The sequence below is a fragment of the Streptopelia decaocto genome (genome assembly GCF_964273445.1).
Source record: "Streptopelia decaocto genome assembly, chromosome: 6".
Taxonomy (NCBI): Eukaryota; Metazoa; Chordata; class Aves; order Columbiformes; family Columbidae; genus Streptopelia; species Streptopelia decaocto.
Genome location: NC_138660.1, coordinates 4,232,606 through 4,249,678, shown reverse-complemented (window position 1 = coordinate 4,249,678; position 17,073 = coordinate 4,232,606). Strand labels below are relative to the sequence as shown.

At 43.1% G+C, this 17,073-nt stretch overlaps 1 protein-coding gene across 3 annotated transcripts in view; it reads left to right on the top strand.

Moving 5' to 3' along the window:
- GOLIM4 (golgi integral membrane protein 4) overlaps positions 1-7,386 on the top strand; it is a 31,713-nt gene extending 24,327 nt beyond the window's left edge. For all 3 annotated transcript variants that reach the window (XM_082057102.1, XM_082057103.1, XM_082057104.1), the window contains 6 exons: positions 838-917; positions 1,403-1,515; positions 2,683-2,856; positions 3,572-3,640; positions 5,154-5,234; positions 5,495-7,386. In XM_082057102.1, coding sequence (XP_081913228.1) covers positions 838-917; positions 1,403-1,515; positions 2,683-2,856; positions 3,572-3,640; positions 5,154-5,234; positions 5,495-5,650 — 673 coding nt within the window. In that variant the 3' untranslated portion in view covers positions 5,651-7,386. The remainder of the gene's footprint in view (positions 1-837; positions 918-1,402; positions 1,516-2,682; positions 2,857-3,571; positions 3,641-5,153; positions 5,235-5,494) is intronic.
- Positions 7,387-17,073: the final 9,687 nt, after the last annotated feature.

The following is a 17,073-nucleotide window of genomic DNA, read 5'->3' as shown; positions in this document are numbered from 1 at the left end:
CCAAGCTAAAGTTCCTTTTAAATGTGAGATGCTGTTTTTAAGTAATTCCATGAGGACTTTCTGGACAAGAGTGACTAGTGGTAGTTGCATTGTAGAGACAAAAGCATGATTTCAGGAGAAACCATCTCCTGTTAATGTCAGAAAGTTCTTCTGAATGCAGTTATATTCATGATATTACAGCTTCTACATGCCTTTCACCCTCATGTCACTTTTGCTTATGCATTTTCTTAGTTTAAAATTGTTAATGACTTTTTTTTTGTCTTTTGGAATCTTAAGCCCATTGAATTTTCTTTGCTGAAACATTTAAAATTAATTATCAACTTGACCCATATTCTAAAAGGGTTTTGGTAGGAGCCTTTCATAACTTGCTAGTCAAAATATTCAGTCCTGCAAGAACAACCACACAAGTAAACTCCTTTCAAGGTGAAAGCTAAAACTGCTTGTTCAACAAAATAACTAATCCATGCAGTCTGTCTGTAAGAGCCTTTATCTGAGAGGCTCTTTGCTCCCAGTTCACAGTATCTGTGCCTTGGCTATGGAATATATTATATATATGCTATACGCTAGCTTAGGAGTCTTGAAAATACAAGGCAGATGCCACATATATGGGGAAATACAAGCCCAGAAGTTGTATAGTAGGATAAGAAAGTTTGTTCTACCATGTATATCTTCTTTCAGGAAAGGTGATGGGAAAAACCAGTAATAAAAATAGGTAACAGAAAGCTAAACTGCAACCCTAAACTGCAGGAGCTGGGAGAGGCAGAGATGGTTTGGTTATTAAAGCAAAGCCGCACTTATTTGAAACTGAAATGACATATTTGCATTTCATTTTCTCAGCCAACAGGGTCATTATGAAAACATGGACCATGATATTGTACAAGGGGAAGAAGAGCAAGGTACTCGGGAAGAGGAAGGAGGTAAGAGAAAACGTGTGTCCTGACCATGTGCACAGGTTCCCTCTGTACTCCCTTTCATGCGAGATTTTAATATTCATTTCATATCCAGTTTGGATTCGAGTGAAATATAAATTCTTAATTTAAAACCAGAAGCTGAAATAACACTGGCTGAGCTGACTGGAATACAGGAATTAATAAAATCATATCCACATTCTTGAAATGAAGTCTCCTCTTGATTGAGCTACTAGGATAGAGCTTTGTGGATCTCGGTCACATTCCTGGCTTTGCCTGTGATTTTGTTTGATCTCTTCGAATTCGATAATGTATCAGTGCCAGTTTCCTACTAGCAGTAAAACAATTCCATTAGTGTTATGCGTTTAGGAAAGCTCTTTAGATAAAGGCTAGCCTGCTGCTAAAAGCCCATATGGAAGCTGGTATATAGGAGACTCTTAAAAAGGCTACGTAGAAACTGCTGTAATACAATAATAATATCAAAAATTTGTCAGCTTATGAACGTGACAATCAGCACCAGGATGAAGGTGAAGACGAAGATCAAAATAATGCAAATGAACAGCAAGAACCGGAACGTCAAGTCGAAAATCAGCAGGCTGATGAATCAGTGAGTATGAATTAAGACACTATGGGTTGCAGTCGTTACTGAAGTGAAAACCCAGAATCTCATCTGACATAATTGCGCATTACAGAAATAAGATGAACCAGAGGTCTGCTAGGAAGACAAGTTTGACAGCTTAAAACTACATCTGTATCTATTTAAAGTTGTCCTTACTGATTTGAGAAGAAACCAAACTGAGTTTCCTTGTTGGAAGCAAGTCGCTTGTCTACATTCCTTTGGTCTGTGCTTTAGGTGGGAGGAAGGATTTGGACTTAGCTGGGACTTGAACAGGTAAACTTGGAGTCAAAAGAATAACAGGAGTAAGTCACTGGTGGGCAGTCAAAGAACAGTGACAGTATTTTTCATGCTGTCATTAGTTAAGAGGGTAAGAGCCAACTCAATAGCCACTGCAAGCAGCTGGAGTCAGTACAGAAGAAATGTGAGATCTTGAAAAGAGAATGTACTCCAGCAATGAACACGAGATCCGGGTGCACGAGATCCAGTCCTGTGCCTTCCCCCAGGTTCCCTCTCACTTGGTGTTGTGGAACATCAAGTATTGTCTTTACTCCCCCCCCACCTCAGCACACTAAATTGTATAGTAAATATTTCTAAAGGATCTTTAACTTGTCAGCTATAAAGATATCAGAAACGCTTTTACTGAATGATAAGCAGAACTAAAATGCTTCTTTTCTGAATGGCAAATTATGATGAAAAACGAGTGTTGTGTTGTTTTGTTTTGTTAGACATAGAGAAGGTCAATATTGCAGAGCAGACTGGTACTGAAAGATCCCATCAGCTCTTTTGAGCCATGAGCGTTTAAACTCTTTATCGTTTTTCACCTGGTCTTATCAGGCATTGCCAGTTGTCAGATAGGCAGTGAACAGGAGGGGTTCAGCAGCCTGTGTGAAATAAGCCATCAGCTGCAGTGTGTGTTCAGCAGACAGATCCCCAGGCCGCAGTTCTGCCTTCAGTGCTAACGCACTTTTGCTCTCAAGAACTGACACTTCTGCACGGGCTCGGGTTTGGTCTGGTGGCCCCTGATGGCTTTGGAGAGGTTCCAGCTGGTTTCACTGGGTACGGAGTTGGCTCTAACACAGCTCATGCTGGGGGAGCTTTCAGCTGAAACAGAGTTTGATAAAACGCATATTTAACATTCATTTCTGAAAATTACAGAAGGCAGCCGTGGAAGATGTGAATCCTGCTGATGACCCCAACAATCAGGGGGAGGATGAATTTGAGGAAGCTGAGCAAGAGAGAGAAGAAAACCTACCAGATGAAAACGAAAAGCACAAGGAAACGGGTCAGAAACAAGGACCTCCGGGAATGGAAGAGCAAGAGCACCTCGTGGTCAGTACCGGGAAAGGGAGCATCTGTAGGTCCTTTCTGAGGACAGCGTGGCACAGCTTGGCCAGGGAACATTCAACTTGGGTTTTCAAATATCTCTTAAGCCACATACAGCGTGTGCAGGTGGAAGTGAGGAATTACCCCTGGTTTGTTTGTCATCCCTGGCTCCCCTCAGCAAGGTTCTGTAATTCAGGGCCCCCATATTTCCCTTCACACAAGTCCCCACAAGAACACCCGCTCGTACAATCTCTGTCTTCGCACAAATCCCTTCTGTGCCGCTTCCACGTCACCAGCACTGGGTCACCTGTAGGCAGTGGTGTCACCTTCCCTCTGTGGCCATTCCAGTGAACGCTGCGCATTTCAACCCTGTTTCAACTGTAAACTCCTCTAGGCAGAAATAATCTGTATTTTTCTGGCGTTGGTCTTTAATGGTGTGAATATTTCTTTGTCTTCCTACTTAGTATGGAAAGTCTTGCTTTATTCTGTCAAGTGGTTTTTATTATAATCATTCTCCCGTCTATTTTTTAAATTAGGGCAGTTCTAAATCATGTAGCTAGGCTATCATTAATGCTAATAAAGGCACTATAACTTCTTATGCTATTACTGTTACTTTAGCTTTGCATAAAGTTTTAGTTCCAGCACAAGAAGCTTTAACTTTCAGTCTTCTACAGTTAATAGGCACACACATAAAGTGAATTTTTATGTTATCTTTCTGCAGATGGCAGGAAATCCTGACCAGCAGGAGGATAATGTGGATGAACAATACCAGGAAGAGGGAGAAGAGGAGGTAAGAAAATGGATATAAAGTGTATCCTTGGGTATCACAGCACTTCTCCATTACCATTCAATGGTGACATCTATAACTGCAAAATGAGCCCAAATCTCTTTGACTGTGTGAAAGCTTGGAAGTCTCTGCCGTCCACTTCTGGACACAATTTATCGTTACTCTTGCGCTGCAATCCATTAGTCTTGCACACAACGTGGTGTTAACTGTGCAATAATTGAAAAGATTAAGCCATTCACAACACAAGGAAAACTTCAAGTCACTGCAAACCTCATTAACTTTGCATCTCTAATCACACGCTGCTGTTCTGGGCAAAGTGCTTCCTTGGCCAGTTGCTCACTCTTAGCTCTGTGATTTATCTGTGCTCCTCCTAAGCAATCCAAGCTACGTACGCCCCTACTATTCGTGCAATCGGTCAGGAAGCCGTTAGCACATCGCTTTGAACTGGAGGAGAAAAGGATGGGAAGGGACTTTTTCCTTCCCATGTTGAAGGGCACTCTCGTTACACACACACGAGCATAAGCTGCCCTGCAGTCCCTCAGTACGTTCCCAATCCATTGCTGTTTTCCACTTCATATGCAATGATTTACAAAAAGCAACAGAAGCAGCTACTCATTACTCCGTTATGGGGACCACTTTGTCTAGATTAGATGGGATGCACTTAGAATTCACCAGTTCAAAAGACAGTTACTTAAATCAAACCAGGTCATTAAGAACTGGAATTATTTGGGCTTTGGCAACAACTCTTTGGCTTACAGGAAGTAATTTAATACACGTTTCATAAAGGGCTCGTGTGCTTACTGGAAGTATTAAAGAGCGAGCAGTGATTGAATGAGCACTCAAGAGTTAAGATGCTGTAATCAGGAATTTCTTTAGTAGGTTGACTCGAATATTGTACATCGCTGTTGTTCAAAACTTTATCCTAGGTATCCTTCCTGCTCTTATAGTAAATATGATCATAAATACACTCTCTGATGTACCAGAAAGGAGCGATAGATCAAGATCTGAACATCTGGAAAGCAGACTGAGTGTGGCCTGCGCACTCTTCAGTGATAGAATTGGAGGAGATTATTATTTGTTCCCAGTCCCCCCTTCCTCTTTTGTGGGTTTCCAGGAGCATCATTCAGCTGCTGGGAAAACACGGACAAATTACCATTAAATACCTGCATCGTCTATGGGAATTGAGGTGGTTTTAGGAGTCTGCAGTGGGAGAAAGTGTTGATAATGACACTCTCACTAGGAAGGAGAAAAGAATATCTATTTAACATTAAAACATGGAATGGGAATCTCAATGTATTACCTGATGATGCGAGGGTCTGTGAAAACTGTAGTTAAATATGTTATCAGAGGATGTGAGTTGCCTGATTGTTGGTTGGGTTTTTATCCTCCTTTAACCTGTCCCTGCCCGCTCCTCCCTATCTTTTGAACCCTCATTCTGTAAAAACATACACATTTATGCCACAGGCTGCTTTTCTAAAGGAAATGAAAACATACAGAACATCTCTGTGCTTTGTAGATCCAGGAAGACTTGACCGAAGAGAAGAAACGAGAACTGGAACGCAACGCTGAAGAGCCATACGGTGAAAACAACGACAACGTAAGTACTGTGGAAAGCCACGTTAAACACTTAACATGGCCACGATTGTGCCACAGCGACAGTATGGAATAATTCTTGTAGCTTGCTTTAGATCGTAGACCTTAAAATATCATTCTGGCCCAATTTCCACAAGGACCATCAGGCCCAACTCCTGTCCCTTGCTCCAAAATAAACTGTGAGGAAATTGGCAGTTGCACTGGGTCTCTTTGGGGTTTTATAGATATATATATATATATTTTTTTTTTTTTGCCCCCAATCAGGCAGATGAAAAGAATAACGGAAGGGCAGATCAAGAGCAAGAAATGCAAGAAGAAAACAACCAGAAAGAAGTTCATGAAGAAAATTATGAGGAGGAGGAGGAGGAGGAGGAAGGCAGAGCTGTTGCAGCAAAAACTCGCAGACGAGGGGAGATGTAGTCCTCTTCATCTTTTCTAATTTCTTTTGCAGCACACAAATTCCTGTGTTTTGAGTTAATTTTTTTAAAAACACAAAACCCCAACTTTTTTAGGATATTTAATTTCCAAAAAAATCCAAGTTTGTGTTTTACACTTCTTACTTTTCTATTAGATGCTCTCATATGTTTATACGAACACGGTATTTTGATACTCTAGGTTAGGATTTCTTTTCTATTAAAGCTGTACATAAACAGGCGTCATCTAGGTTTAATTTTTTATAATTCCGGGCATGTTTTATAAAGGCTGTTTTGGACGCTTTCACCCTGTCCAAGTCTGACAGATGTTTGGTCTAATTGCCAATACATACAACATCTGCGGGAATGTATCTAGTGCCTAAACCCAGTCGACATTCATCGCTCCGACTCTCATTGTCGTCCTTGATGCAGCTTTTACGACAAAGGGCGGCCGCCCTGCCCACCCGAGGCACGACCTGCCCTGGAGGCCGACGGGTAGTTTCATTCATTAGAATCTCATTTAATTATTCAAATCCTTGAAGATAAGCACATGCCTAGCTCTTTGCGGGACCAGGCCTTTTATAGGTACACACCAGTTATAAAATATGCAACTTTTACAAGCCTTCAAAATACAGCCAGGTTAACAGCTGTTAATTTTTGGCAGCTGTTTATATGCAGCTAAATTATGCATTTATTTTAATGAGCATATCTAGGTACTTCAATTACACGCACTACATAGCGGATAATGCAAATGGTGCTACGCCGAGATGAGATGTGAGCTGGAAACCAATTTAAACTTGAAGATCCACGATGCCAAATCAAAACACTACAGGAGTGAAGAGTCACAGGAGGAACAATTTTGTTGTCCTAGTTAACATATAAAATATTTGACCGGAGGAATCTAACGACATCACCTCAGACTGCAGAGAAGGCTGAGGCATCGGAACCGAGTTGACACCATTGGTGCGAGATGTTGAATTAAAGCCTTTACCTTCTTATTTATTTGTAGGTCTTTGCTGGAAGGATTTCTGTGTCCCCTAGTGGGGAAAATCAGACTAGAGATAAGTCCCACGGAGATTTTTGGAACAGCAGACACCTCTAGCACTGCATGCCAAAATGTAATGGGGGCGGGGGGAACGACACAAAAATTGTGCCTTGGGAGGCTACTATGAACATAATCACAGTGCATGATTATATACAATATTTGTATTGGTACACACCCTAGTTATTTAATATATGTTAAAAGGAGAAGGGGAATCTGGATTTCCCAGGCTCTGCCCCATTGCTGGAAATGGGGCGTACAGCAGCTCCCCAGGAAAGTGTGTGTTAATATATAATAGAGGGTTTGGGATTTTCCCTTTTCTTTTTTAATAACGATGCATAGCAATGGTTTTAGTTTTAACTTTTTATATGAATGTAATTTAATTCATTTTTCTACTAACTCAATTTTGTTATGGTTTATAGTTGGTTTCCTTTCTTTGCAATTTTCCTAAATGGCCCAGACACAGTGCTTATGTTTCATAGGAATATTTTTGTTAGCAAGTATTTTGGGTTTTCTAGTTACCATAAATCAGATTTATCTTATGTATAAAAAAGTTTACGTGATACTGTAAAATGTATAATATGTACATAATCTTCAGAATACAATTATTTTGATAAATTGGCCTGTATTTTTAATGTCACGGTCGCAGTATTTAATTATTTGAGGCATAATAAAACTTGACTGCAGTCAATAAACTAGAATATGGTTACTGCTCTTTCACGAGTGGGAGGGTTTGCTGTGGTTTTCCTGCTGGTTTGTTCCGACTGTGTTAACAGAGAGACCGGCAGAGAAAGGGAAGGAGCTGGGAGCCACAGCGGCGTTTTGGGACAAGCGGAGCAGCCTTAGGGCCACCATGAGCAATATTGGGGGGTTGTGCACTTTAAATGGTCACGGCAGCTGAGGCCCCTTCTCCGGCTGGAGCAAGAGAATCACAGGACCAGTCTGATTGGAAGAGACCCTCGAGATGAGTCCAACCATAACCTCGCTCCAGCACTAACCCACCTCCCTAAGAACCTCGTCTAAACGCCCTTTAAACCCCTCCAGGGATGGTGACTCCACCACTGCCCTGGGCAGCCTGTTCCAATGCTCGACAGCCCTTTCCATTAAGAATGTTTTCCTAATATTCAATCTAAACCTTCCCTGGCGCAACTTGAGGCCATTTCCTCTTGTCCTACCACTTGTTCCTCGGGAGAAGAGACCAACCCCCTCCATGCTCCAACCTCCTTTCAGGCAGTTGCAGACAGCGAGAAGGTCTCCCCCCTCAGCTCCTGTTCTCCAGGTTGAACAGCATCTTGCCTTTTGCATCAAACACAAGTCTGTGAAAGTAGAAAAGGAGCCCAAGCCCTTTTCTGCACAAGCTTCTCGCCCAGAGGAGCAGTTGCCCACCCCAGGGTGCAGGAACCCCTGGCAGAGGATGAAAACCAACTCTGGAGGTACTAACCAGAACATCTTTTCACAGCATCTCCCACATCTACAGTGAACTACACACTTCAAGCATTTCTGTTAATGGGTACAGCACTGCCTGTGGAGATGTGGAGAACACGGACTGTCTTCTGCCACTTCCAAAGTCATCTGCAGGTACCAGCGCAGCATCTTCACACCAAAATAAGCTGCTGCTTCTCCGCAGCTGCTTCAGCAACTTGCTGGCTGCAGATGAGGTTAAACAGGTGCTCGTGTGTTCTGCTGGCTGGGGGGCCCTGAGTTCCCAATGCCCCGGGGCATCGGGCGCCTTTATTCCGCTGCTCCGACAATGCCCTTTTGTTCACCGTGGGGCTTCACTTGGAGAACTCGCGGCTGCAGCAGGAGTGCAGAGAGACAGCTGAACTCTGCCCGCAATGAGAAGCTGCAGAACAAGGCTCCTGTTGTGCGCTGGACCAGCCAGTATTCACTGCGGATGCAATATTTACTTCGGCAAGCACAACAAGTCCACGTCTCATGTGAAAAGGCCAAGAAAACCTTAATGAAAGCCCGCTCTGTCCTCAGCCAAGGGCCTGTTCACATTGGATGAGGGTTACTTGACTGAAGATCAGCTTTCTGAGCAAGACTTCAGCGGACAATAGCAGGTGTCATCTCCACAACGTGCCCCAGCAGCGACTGGTGGGGCTTGCCCATGACTCCGTGGCCAATGCTGCTCCTGCCAGAGTCTCGGAGCTCAGGTTGGCAGGACTCAAATCGTGATTCCTCACACTTCCAAGGGAAAGCACACAAGACCTTGCACAAGCACCTGCTCACCCTACACCGATTCTGAGCCCTGTGCCCAACACACGTCAGTGCCAGAATCTGTGGTCCTGTCTGGCAGATGAGCTGCTGGTTCCAAGGAGGACCCTCGTGGCTGGTCCTCATTGCCATAGGGGTACAGGGAAAGCTAAATGCTTTGCTGAATCAAGAAGTTAATGCCTTTATGCGACCTAAAAGTAAACTGGAGACGGCCCAGAGCTCCAGCCTTGGTGTGCAGGATGAAGGGCAGAGGGAAACGCTCTTGCTTGGTTTTACGGCTCACGGCGCGACTGCCAGAGCGATGCTGTGGCAAAGAGGGGGAAAAGAGTCCCATGCAAAGTACGAATTCAAGGGGAAAAGATACATCCCTTCTGAACTGGGCAGCCGCAGGACAGCTCTTGGTGTGCTGTGACCAGGTCCAGCATCCGCCCTTTAAAACATTGGAGACCATTCAGAGAATGGGGAGAAACTGATGGGAAAACTTGGCTCATAGAGAGAAAGTTGATGCTGCAACCAGCCCAGGAGAGAAGGGTCAGCGTGACATTGCGGGCTGGGAAAACCCCAGGACTGGCGAGACAGGAGCCCCCAGCCTCAGTGAAACACAAAAGAAAATCCCGCGGTAAAATTCAGGCCAGAAATACAGAGTAAATGTTCAGTAATGGAGTTAATTAGTCATTGCAGCCATTATTTTAAAGACTGCGATGAATTCCCGATGTCTTTTAAAAGACTTTCTAGTTCAGTCCTAGTTTGGGTATCTTGTGATAAGTTCTACTGGCTGTGATAATTCAAAGGTCAGTCAGAGGATCATCATAACCCGCTCCAGCCATAAAATACATGAAACAATAACACTCAGTGTCATCTAACCTGAGCTGAAAAGTGAGTTAGATAGCTCTGCTTTACAGCAAACAGTCAAAAATCCCTGCGATGAGGAATGAAACACGCAGATCCAACTTGTCATTGAAGTACGAACAAGTTTCTGCCAAGTTTTATTCCCTTTTGCTGCAGGTTTTTCCTGACAAAGGAGCTGGAGAGAAGTCACTGCTAAAAACAACCTTCGCTCTGCTTTTCAAGTCTGAGCACGTAAAACGTGTTTACTGTGCACATGGAACCTCTTACTGTGCTACCAGCAGGAAATACATTGATATTATTACAGCCAAAATATTTGCAGGGTGGAGAGAATGAGAAACCCAAAGCTGTGTATCCAGAGCAAGATAAGTTGCTTTGAGTGCATCTGACACATCAGCCTTCTTCACAGGGAGTTTTATACCCTGCCTTATGACCAAAAAACATCCTAGATGGTATTTTAGAATGGGCAGCATCCTTAATTAATGAACAAAGGATATTGGATGTTTTGTTCTGATGAACAGCTAACAAAGCTGTATAAAAACGAGATTGTGAAATGAATTCACAGACTACTTGGGCCGCATTATTCCACTAGTGTCAAAGGGAATAGCAAGACCTGCAGTTTCTCCCTGACCTGTAGCAAAGCCCGGCTCGATCTTTCCTGGCAGGAGCCACAAAGTGCCTTTGTAAGGTCGTAATTGTGGTGGATAACCCAGGTCAGCCCTGCGCCAGCCAGTCCTGATTGCAGGAGCCCCGAGCCGTTTGTGTACGGGAGATATTGCAAGCAGGATGTGAACAGCCCTCCCACATCACAGGGAGCCAATTTTCCGCTCATTTATTGTGACAGGTGAGAAATGCGATGGCTCCTATACATTAAGGAGAGATGGTTTATAACACTAAACAACCTCCTCACAGCCCAATGAGTCACAGAATCACAGAATTGACTGGGTTGGAAAAGACCTCAAAGATCATCGAGTCCAACCCTTGGTCCAACTCCAGCCCATTGACTAGATCATGGCACTAAGTGCCATGGCCAATCTCAGTTTAAAAACCTCCAGGGCCGGTGAGTCCAGCACCTCCCTGGGCAGCCATTCCAATGCCTGACCACTCTCTCTGCACAGAATTGCTTTCTAATCTCCAGCCTCAATTTCCCCTGGCAGAGTTGAAGCCCATGGCCCCTTGTCCTATTGCTGATGCCTGGGAGAAGAGCCCAATCCCCACCTGGCTAGAACTGCCCTTCAGGTAGTTCTAGAGAGTGCTGAGCTCACCTCTAAGCCTCTGCTTCTCCAGACTAAACAAGCCCAGCTCGCTCAGCCTCTCCCCATAGGGCTTGTGTTCAAGTCCCTTCACCAGTCATGTTGCTCTTCTCTGGACTCGCTCCAGCACTTCAATCTCTTTCCTGAGCTGAGGGGCCCAGAACTGAACACAATACTCCAGGTGTGGCCTCCCCAATGCAGAGCACAGGGGAAGGATCACTGCCCTTGTCCTGCCGACCACGCTGGTTTGGGTACAGGACAGGAGTCCTACCTGCATATTTAGCTTGACTGGTAGTTTTATACTGTGATGCCAAAGAGTAAAATCAGTCTTTGGGCAGACGTAGAGAGGATCGAAATACGTGTTTAAAAGCCGGTGCAGAGCACAAGTGGGAGGTGGATTATTGCCAGGCACCTCCAGCGGAGGCTGCCCAGAGCAACAGCGATGCCAATAAACACTGCTCCATTTCAGCCCCAGCCAACCAGGGCCCGTGCCAGGAAAGCCATGCTAAAGGAAGATTAAAGGAGTTTTCTGTTTCACCAGCAGGAATTAGAAATGAACGTATGCAAATGCCTATGGCAGCAGCGGCAGCTTTGGGAGCTTCGGAGTGACCTCATGGCAGGTCCTGAATGTCACAGTGGTTTGATCAGTCACAAAGGACAAGCTCAGTTCAGCTGGAGCATCACTGGGAATGGGGGGACATGGAAGGGACCGCGGAGGTGGGAGAAGGGGAATAATTGGAGATACAGCCAGAAAAGGCGCAGGGGTGAAGGATATAAACCCACATGCCACCAGATTTCATTGTCCATAGAGCAATCTGAGTTACCCCGAAACTACGCAGGTATGTACAAAGAATATCCAGGTGTACAGAAATATATGTTACAGTAAGAACTAGATTGTGCTGAACTGCACCTGCCCGAACCTTGGGCAAAGGCTCCTGTAGATGAGCTCGGTTCTAAGTTTGCAGCCACCACCTTTCTCCTGCAACACGAGTTAGACCTTCATGAACATCTACAAGGTACTGGCACCAAAGAGCAGAAACATTATATAGAACAGGAGAGACAACTGAGCTCCTCTACACATCCTGGGCTTCCAGCTGCTCTAGAAGACATGGAAATTGTCCCACTCCTTGTTTCACTAATATGTCAGATGGCCGTGTTATTAGATTGATTTGCTTGTAAAATTAGGGGATGTGGTGCAATAATGAAAAATGCTGAGATGTTTCCCCATATCAAGATCAATATTTCAATGGGTTTTAAAAATACATTTGTTGAAAATAATACTATTATTGACGAAAGTCTTTGTAGAAGTGTTATAATTCACAGTGATAAATGTGCGAAGCCACAAGCCATGTAATTCCTAAGATTTATTCCGCAGAATATTTCTTTAAAATTGGAATATTGGACAACCTGACACCCTTCTGTAGTTTAAAAATAATAGAAAAGTTATTTAGAAAGGAATTTCACATTGACATGTTTGTATAGAGATTCATAAACTCTACCAGGAGACATTTCCAACTCCGCTAGCCCCAAAAACCACTGAGATTGCACGAACTATTTGGTGGTTCTGTTACAGCTAAGGTGACTCAGTGCAAATAGGAGAAAAGATGTTATAGCTTCTAGCCTTGCTTCAATTTTCCATATTGATTTTGACTGATGTAATTAGGAGCTCACCAGGTTATTCTGCATGGTGGTTCCACACTGTCAGACGTTCCCCTCAGGGCTTGTTCTCACAGAAAATATCATTAAATTCACAATTTACCTTAGTGGCCGCTACCTTCCCCATCCAGACAAATGTTCACATCATATTGCTTCAGTTAATACAAAGAACTGTTGGTCTACGCTGCTTTCCTGTCTTTCCTTACCCTGTTTTTATTTATACCTTAAGGTTTCCTGCATTTAACAGTTGTTCTTAGGAGCAATGGGTTTCATCTTCACATAAATCCACACAAACGGCACTGCTACCCCACATCTTCCCTTACACACTATATTGAGCCTCCTGGATTTAAGCACTTTGCAGATCGTCTCAGCGTTAGATTCACCTAAATTCAAAATTTGAGCCGCACATATCGCATCCATGTTGGTGGACCGTCCGCATCACAGGAATTGTAATCAGTGTCGTAAGGAGTGGAAGAAAGAAGGAGGAATATTCACCTTGTTGGGTAACACAGCTTTCACATCTCAAACTATTGAATGTAATGCTATGGAAAAGGTAGAGAAGATGATTTGAGGTTTCTCTGTGTCTTAGGAAACCACTAAAAATTCGTGAGTATTTCAGAGCGCCCTGGCTTTCTAGAAAATTCCATGGTTCTCTTTGGTGTGCTACAGATGTGCATTTTTTTCATACCAGCATCGTAGATATGTGGATTAAGAGCCAGCATGGGGTGGCTGCATTGTAAGCATCAGGGGAAAAAAATTGAATAAGAGTAAGAAGTAAGGAGTAAGGAGTAAGAGACCATTGTTGTTTCTATAGGGTAATCCCATGCATTTCTCAGTTGGTTCATGTGAACACAGAACAACTGCAATTTCACAAATGGATCATTCTTTTTGTGATTAATATTATTCATATTACATAAAGCCTGGTCCACATAATTTGTTCACACTGCATAGTCTCTCAATTTGGCCACAAGCAGGTGAATTTTGCTACTAGAGGGCTCCTGCAGAACACAGGATTCACCTTGAGTGTGAGTACAGATTCAGGCCCCAGTTTTCAATAGTTCTTGTTTCCTTCACAAGATTTGGGCCTATACAGGTGTCATTTCTTCCACAGCGTTGATGCAAATTGATTGATATATTATCCCTTTTTATATTATACAAATCATTTACAGGGTTCTCAGAAAATAACGGATCACTTCATTACTTGCTCTTACCACCAGGTAGCAAACATGCTCACAGGCTACGTAAAACAATACCTAATAAGAGGATTAAGTAGAGAGGATTTCTATTTAATATTGTATTAGCAAGAGTAGATACCCTCCCTGCCCATTCTAACTCCCTCACAGGATAGAATGTCCAGCTTGTAAGGGAAGCTTATTGACATCTGAGCAGCCAATAAATCTGTTCATGTTTTTTAATGACCCCAAGAGCTGTTTCCACATGCTCACATAGTCTTACCAACAATTTACCCTCATAAATTAATAATTGCCTTTAGGGCTTTTTAGACCCTAGAAGCCGATTTAGCTCCTTTGCAACAACTCTAATTGTAAATCAAGACTCAGGGCAGAGCAGGATTAAGCCTCACCAAACCAAACACGGCAGCACGTAATAAATAACCAGAGAGACAGAGACAACAAGACTCCTGTGCACCAGCAACTCTGACACCTACAAATGGCAGCAAAAAACCTTCACAAATGAAAAAGGATCATCCTAGAGTTAGAACACTAGGTTTGGAGTCAATAGTTTTAAGTCTTTTTTGCTAAATGCTACATATGACATTCGCAATTAGTTTCCTTTCTGCGTTTCAATTTTTGTTCTGTGTAAGTGGGAAGGACAGCACTTCGGTATCATACAAGGGATTGATCAATAGAATATATTAAAGATTCATAATGAGTGCATTAAAGCGTCCATGCTATGCTAATGTCTCCCATTCAAATACTATAAAAAGCTCAGTGGGCTTTTGACTGAACCTTCGAGTGAATGATGGGCAAATCAGAAGTGCCCCCACAAAATAACAGAATTACATTATGTTATGAAAAAGCGGGCAACTCCTATAAAAATCAACACACTGGAGAGTAGTAAGTTCCTGGGGAGATAAGCTTCATTTTCACTTATGAGACATGAAATAAATCTCTGTCGGTCCTGACAGCTTTGCCCCTGGAAAGAACCAGAAACCCACGGGCTGGAGAGTCAACCAGGGGCAGGGATGTGCCCACGTGATGCCAGGTCCCCAAAATACAGCGAGATGGCAGAAAACCCCTCAAACCTCACCGGGCTGAGCCCACCGAAAGCCACAGTGTGAGGGGGATGCTGGAGAGAATGTGGCATCACTCAACTGAGATGTGCAAACGCCTCTTTCAACTGCAGGGTTTATTTTCACATGTCCTGCTCTGTACTAACAAACTTCAAACAAACAAGTTATTCACTAATAATGTTATCACTCCACTTTAAAGAAGGAGGCACAGAGAGAGAGAATGCAGCCTGAAAACAAATGGAAAAGTCTATGATGAGGCTACAAATTAAAACAGGAGCAGAGCTCCCATATGCCTTGAAATTTGGGTCATGGTCCAAGGGCCAAGCGAAGCAGAAAGATGCAGTATTCACTAGCTGGTTTTATGTTAGGAAAATTGTTAACACATGGCAGCCATCAAATGAGATTGGCAGCAACTGTGGTGCTACAATATACATTACGAGAGGAAAAGATGCACATTTCGGAGATGTGGACTTTGGTGGCTGCGCTGTGCTCACTGATGGCTGAATTTGTGGGAAAATGCACGTTAATATGCAAGATGTCCTGCAACCATGAGTAGCTGCGCTGCTCCCCTGGCTCGCTGGCAGAACATTTACCTACCCTCGTACGCCAGAAATGCGGCATGTGCCAATAAATTATCTCTTTTTGAATTACCATACAAATAACTTGTTTCGAAGCTGGCTGTTCACTTCAGAAGCACGGTGCCATCCTTCAAATTCAACAATAAAAGCCAACGGGGGATCTACACAAATTAGCACTTTGTAGCCATATCTAGAGATAAAGGTCTATGAGAACAACAGATAAAATCAAGTAAATTACATAAATCCCTAAGGTTCAGGAAAAAGAAACAGATTTAACCATCACCCCCTACTTCTTCAAATAAGGAAATTAAAACAGGCCTTTTTATCTGACGATAAAAAGCACGAACTCCCGAAACCTTGAAGTGACAAACGAGCCTCAAATCACAATGTATTTCCCCTCAAGCCAAGTTTTTCCCCTTATCCTCTCCCCAGATACTGTACTTGCCTCCAGCCTTCAGGCTGCCAACCTCCTTACACAACCAGGCACTTCCAGCTCTCTCTGCCTCATTTTTCAACTTTTTTTATTTTATTTGCTGATAATGATTTCTTATTACCCTCCAAAAGGCATTTGAAGCTGTTTTCCCAACTCATACACCACGTATAAATTATCAGGAATTAAATTAGCTATCAAAGGGATAATAGACTTGTTCCTTCAAGGGCTAAATTAGTTGTATCAGATTGATGTGGAAGGGGGGAGGTTTTACAATGTACTCTTCCAACAGGTTTTGTTCCTCATTATGTATATTGAAGCCAATCTCCAACAGCCACTCAAGAGGCCAAGAGAAGTCAGCTGCTCCGTGCAGATGGCCTTGAATTAAAGGTCAAAGAAAAGAGCATAAAATCTATGGAAATACTTTAAAACTGTGCTTGCAGACAGCAGTCTGGCCGGAGTTTCCTTTCTATGTAGGCTTTGCTGTCTTTGAAACACCTTCTCAGTGTGACTGCATTTGATTTCATTTTACAAGACTTTTTGCTGTTGTTTCGCTTTGCTTTGTAAGTGAGTTTGCTGGTATCTCTCAAGAAAGGAAAAGATATTTGCTTCATTGTGGAAGGATTAGGAATAAGGATGACTGAGTTAGCTAAGAAATTAAAGCAGGATGTACTCTGCATTACACAATAAAAACTTAACAACAAAAGCTCTACAAAATAGACTATGAGAACTATTTTTCCCTGTATATAACGTCCTGATCCCCATGGGCAGCAGAGTGGATGAAAAAGCTATACTGGACATTATTACATCTGGAAAAAATGCTGGGTAAAAACTTATTGTCTCAGGCCCCTTTCAGCTTGTCAACTGATATCCAGGCAAAACACATCATTACTTTGACATCCCCACTTAAATACCGCTCTCAAAGCACAGCTTAGTGCTGTACTCTGTACAGTTTATTTCCAATGCATTCAATAATACAGAGACTGTATGAAAGCAGAGATCCCTGGTATAACCAGTACCGAAGCTGATTTGTAAAACCCATCACCTTGTGCTACCAATCTGGCAAAGAAACCTTTTGGATATGGGATTCTCCCTTACCTGGGTGAGGCTGGACCAGATGAACTCCAGAGGTGTCTGTTCCAAGCAGAACCAACCCA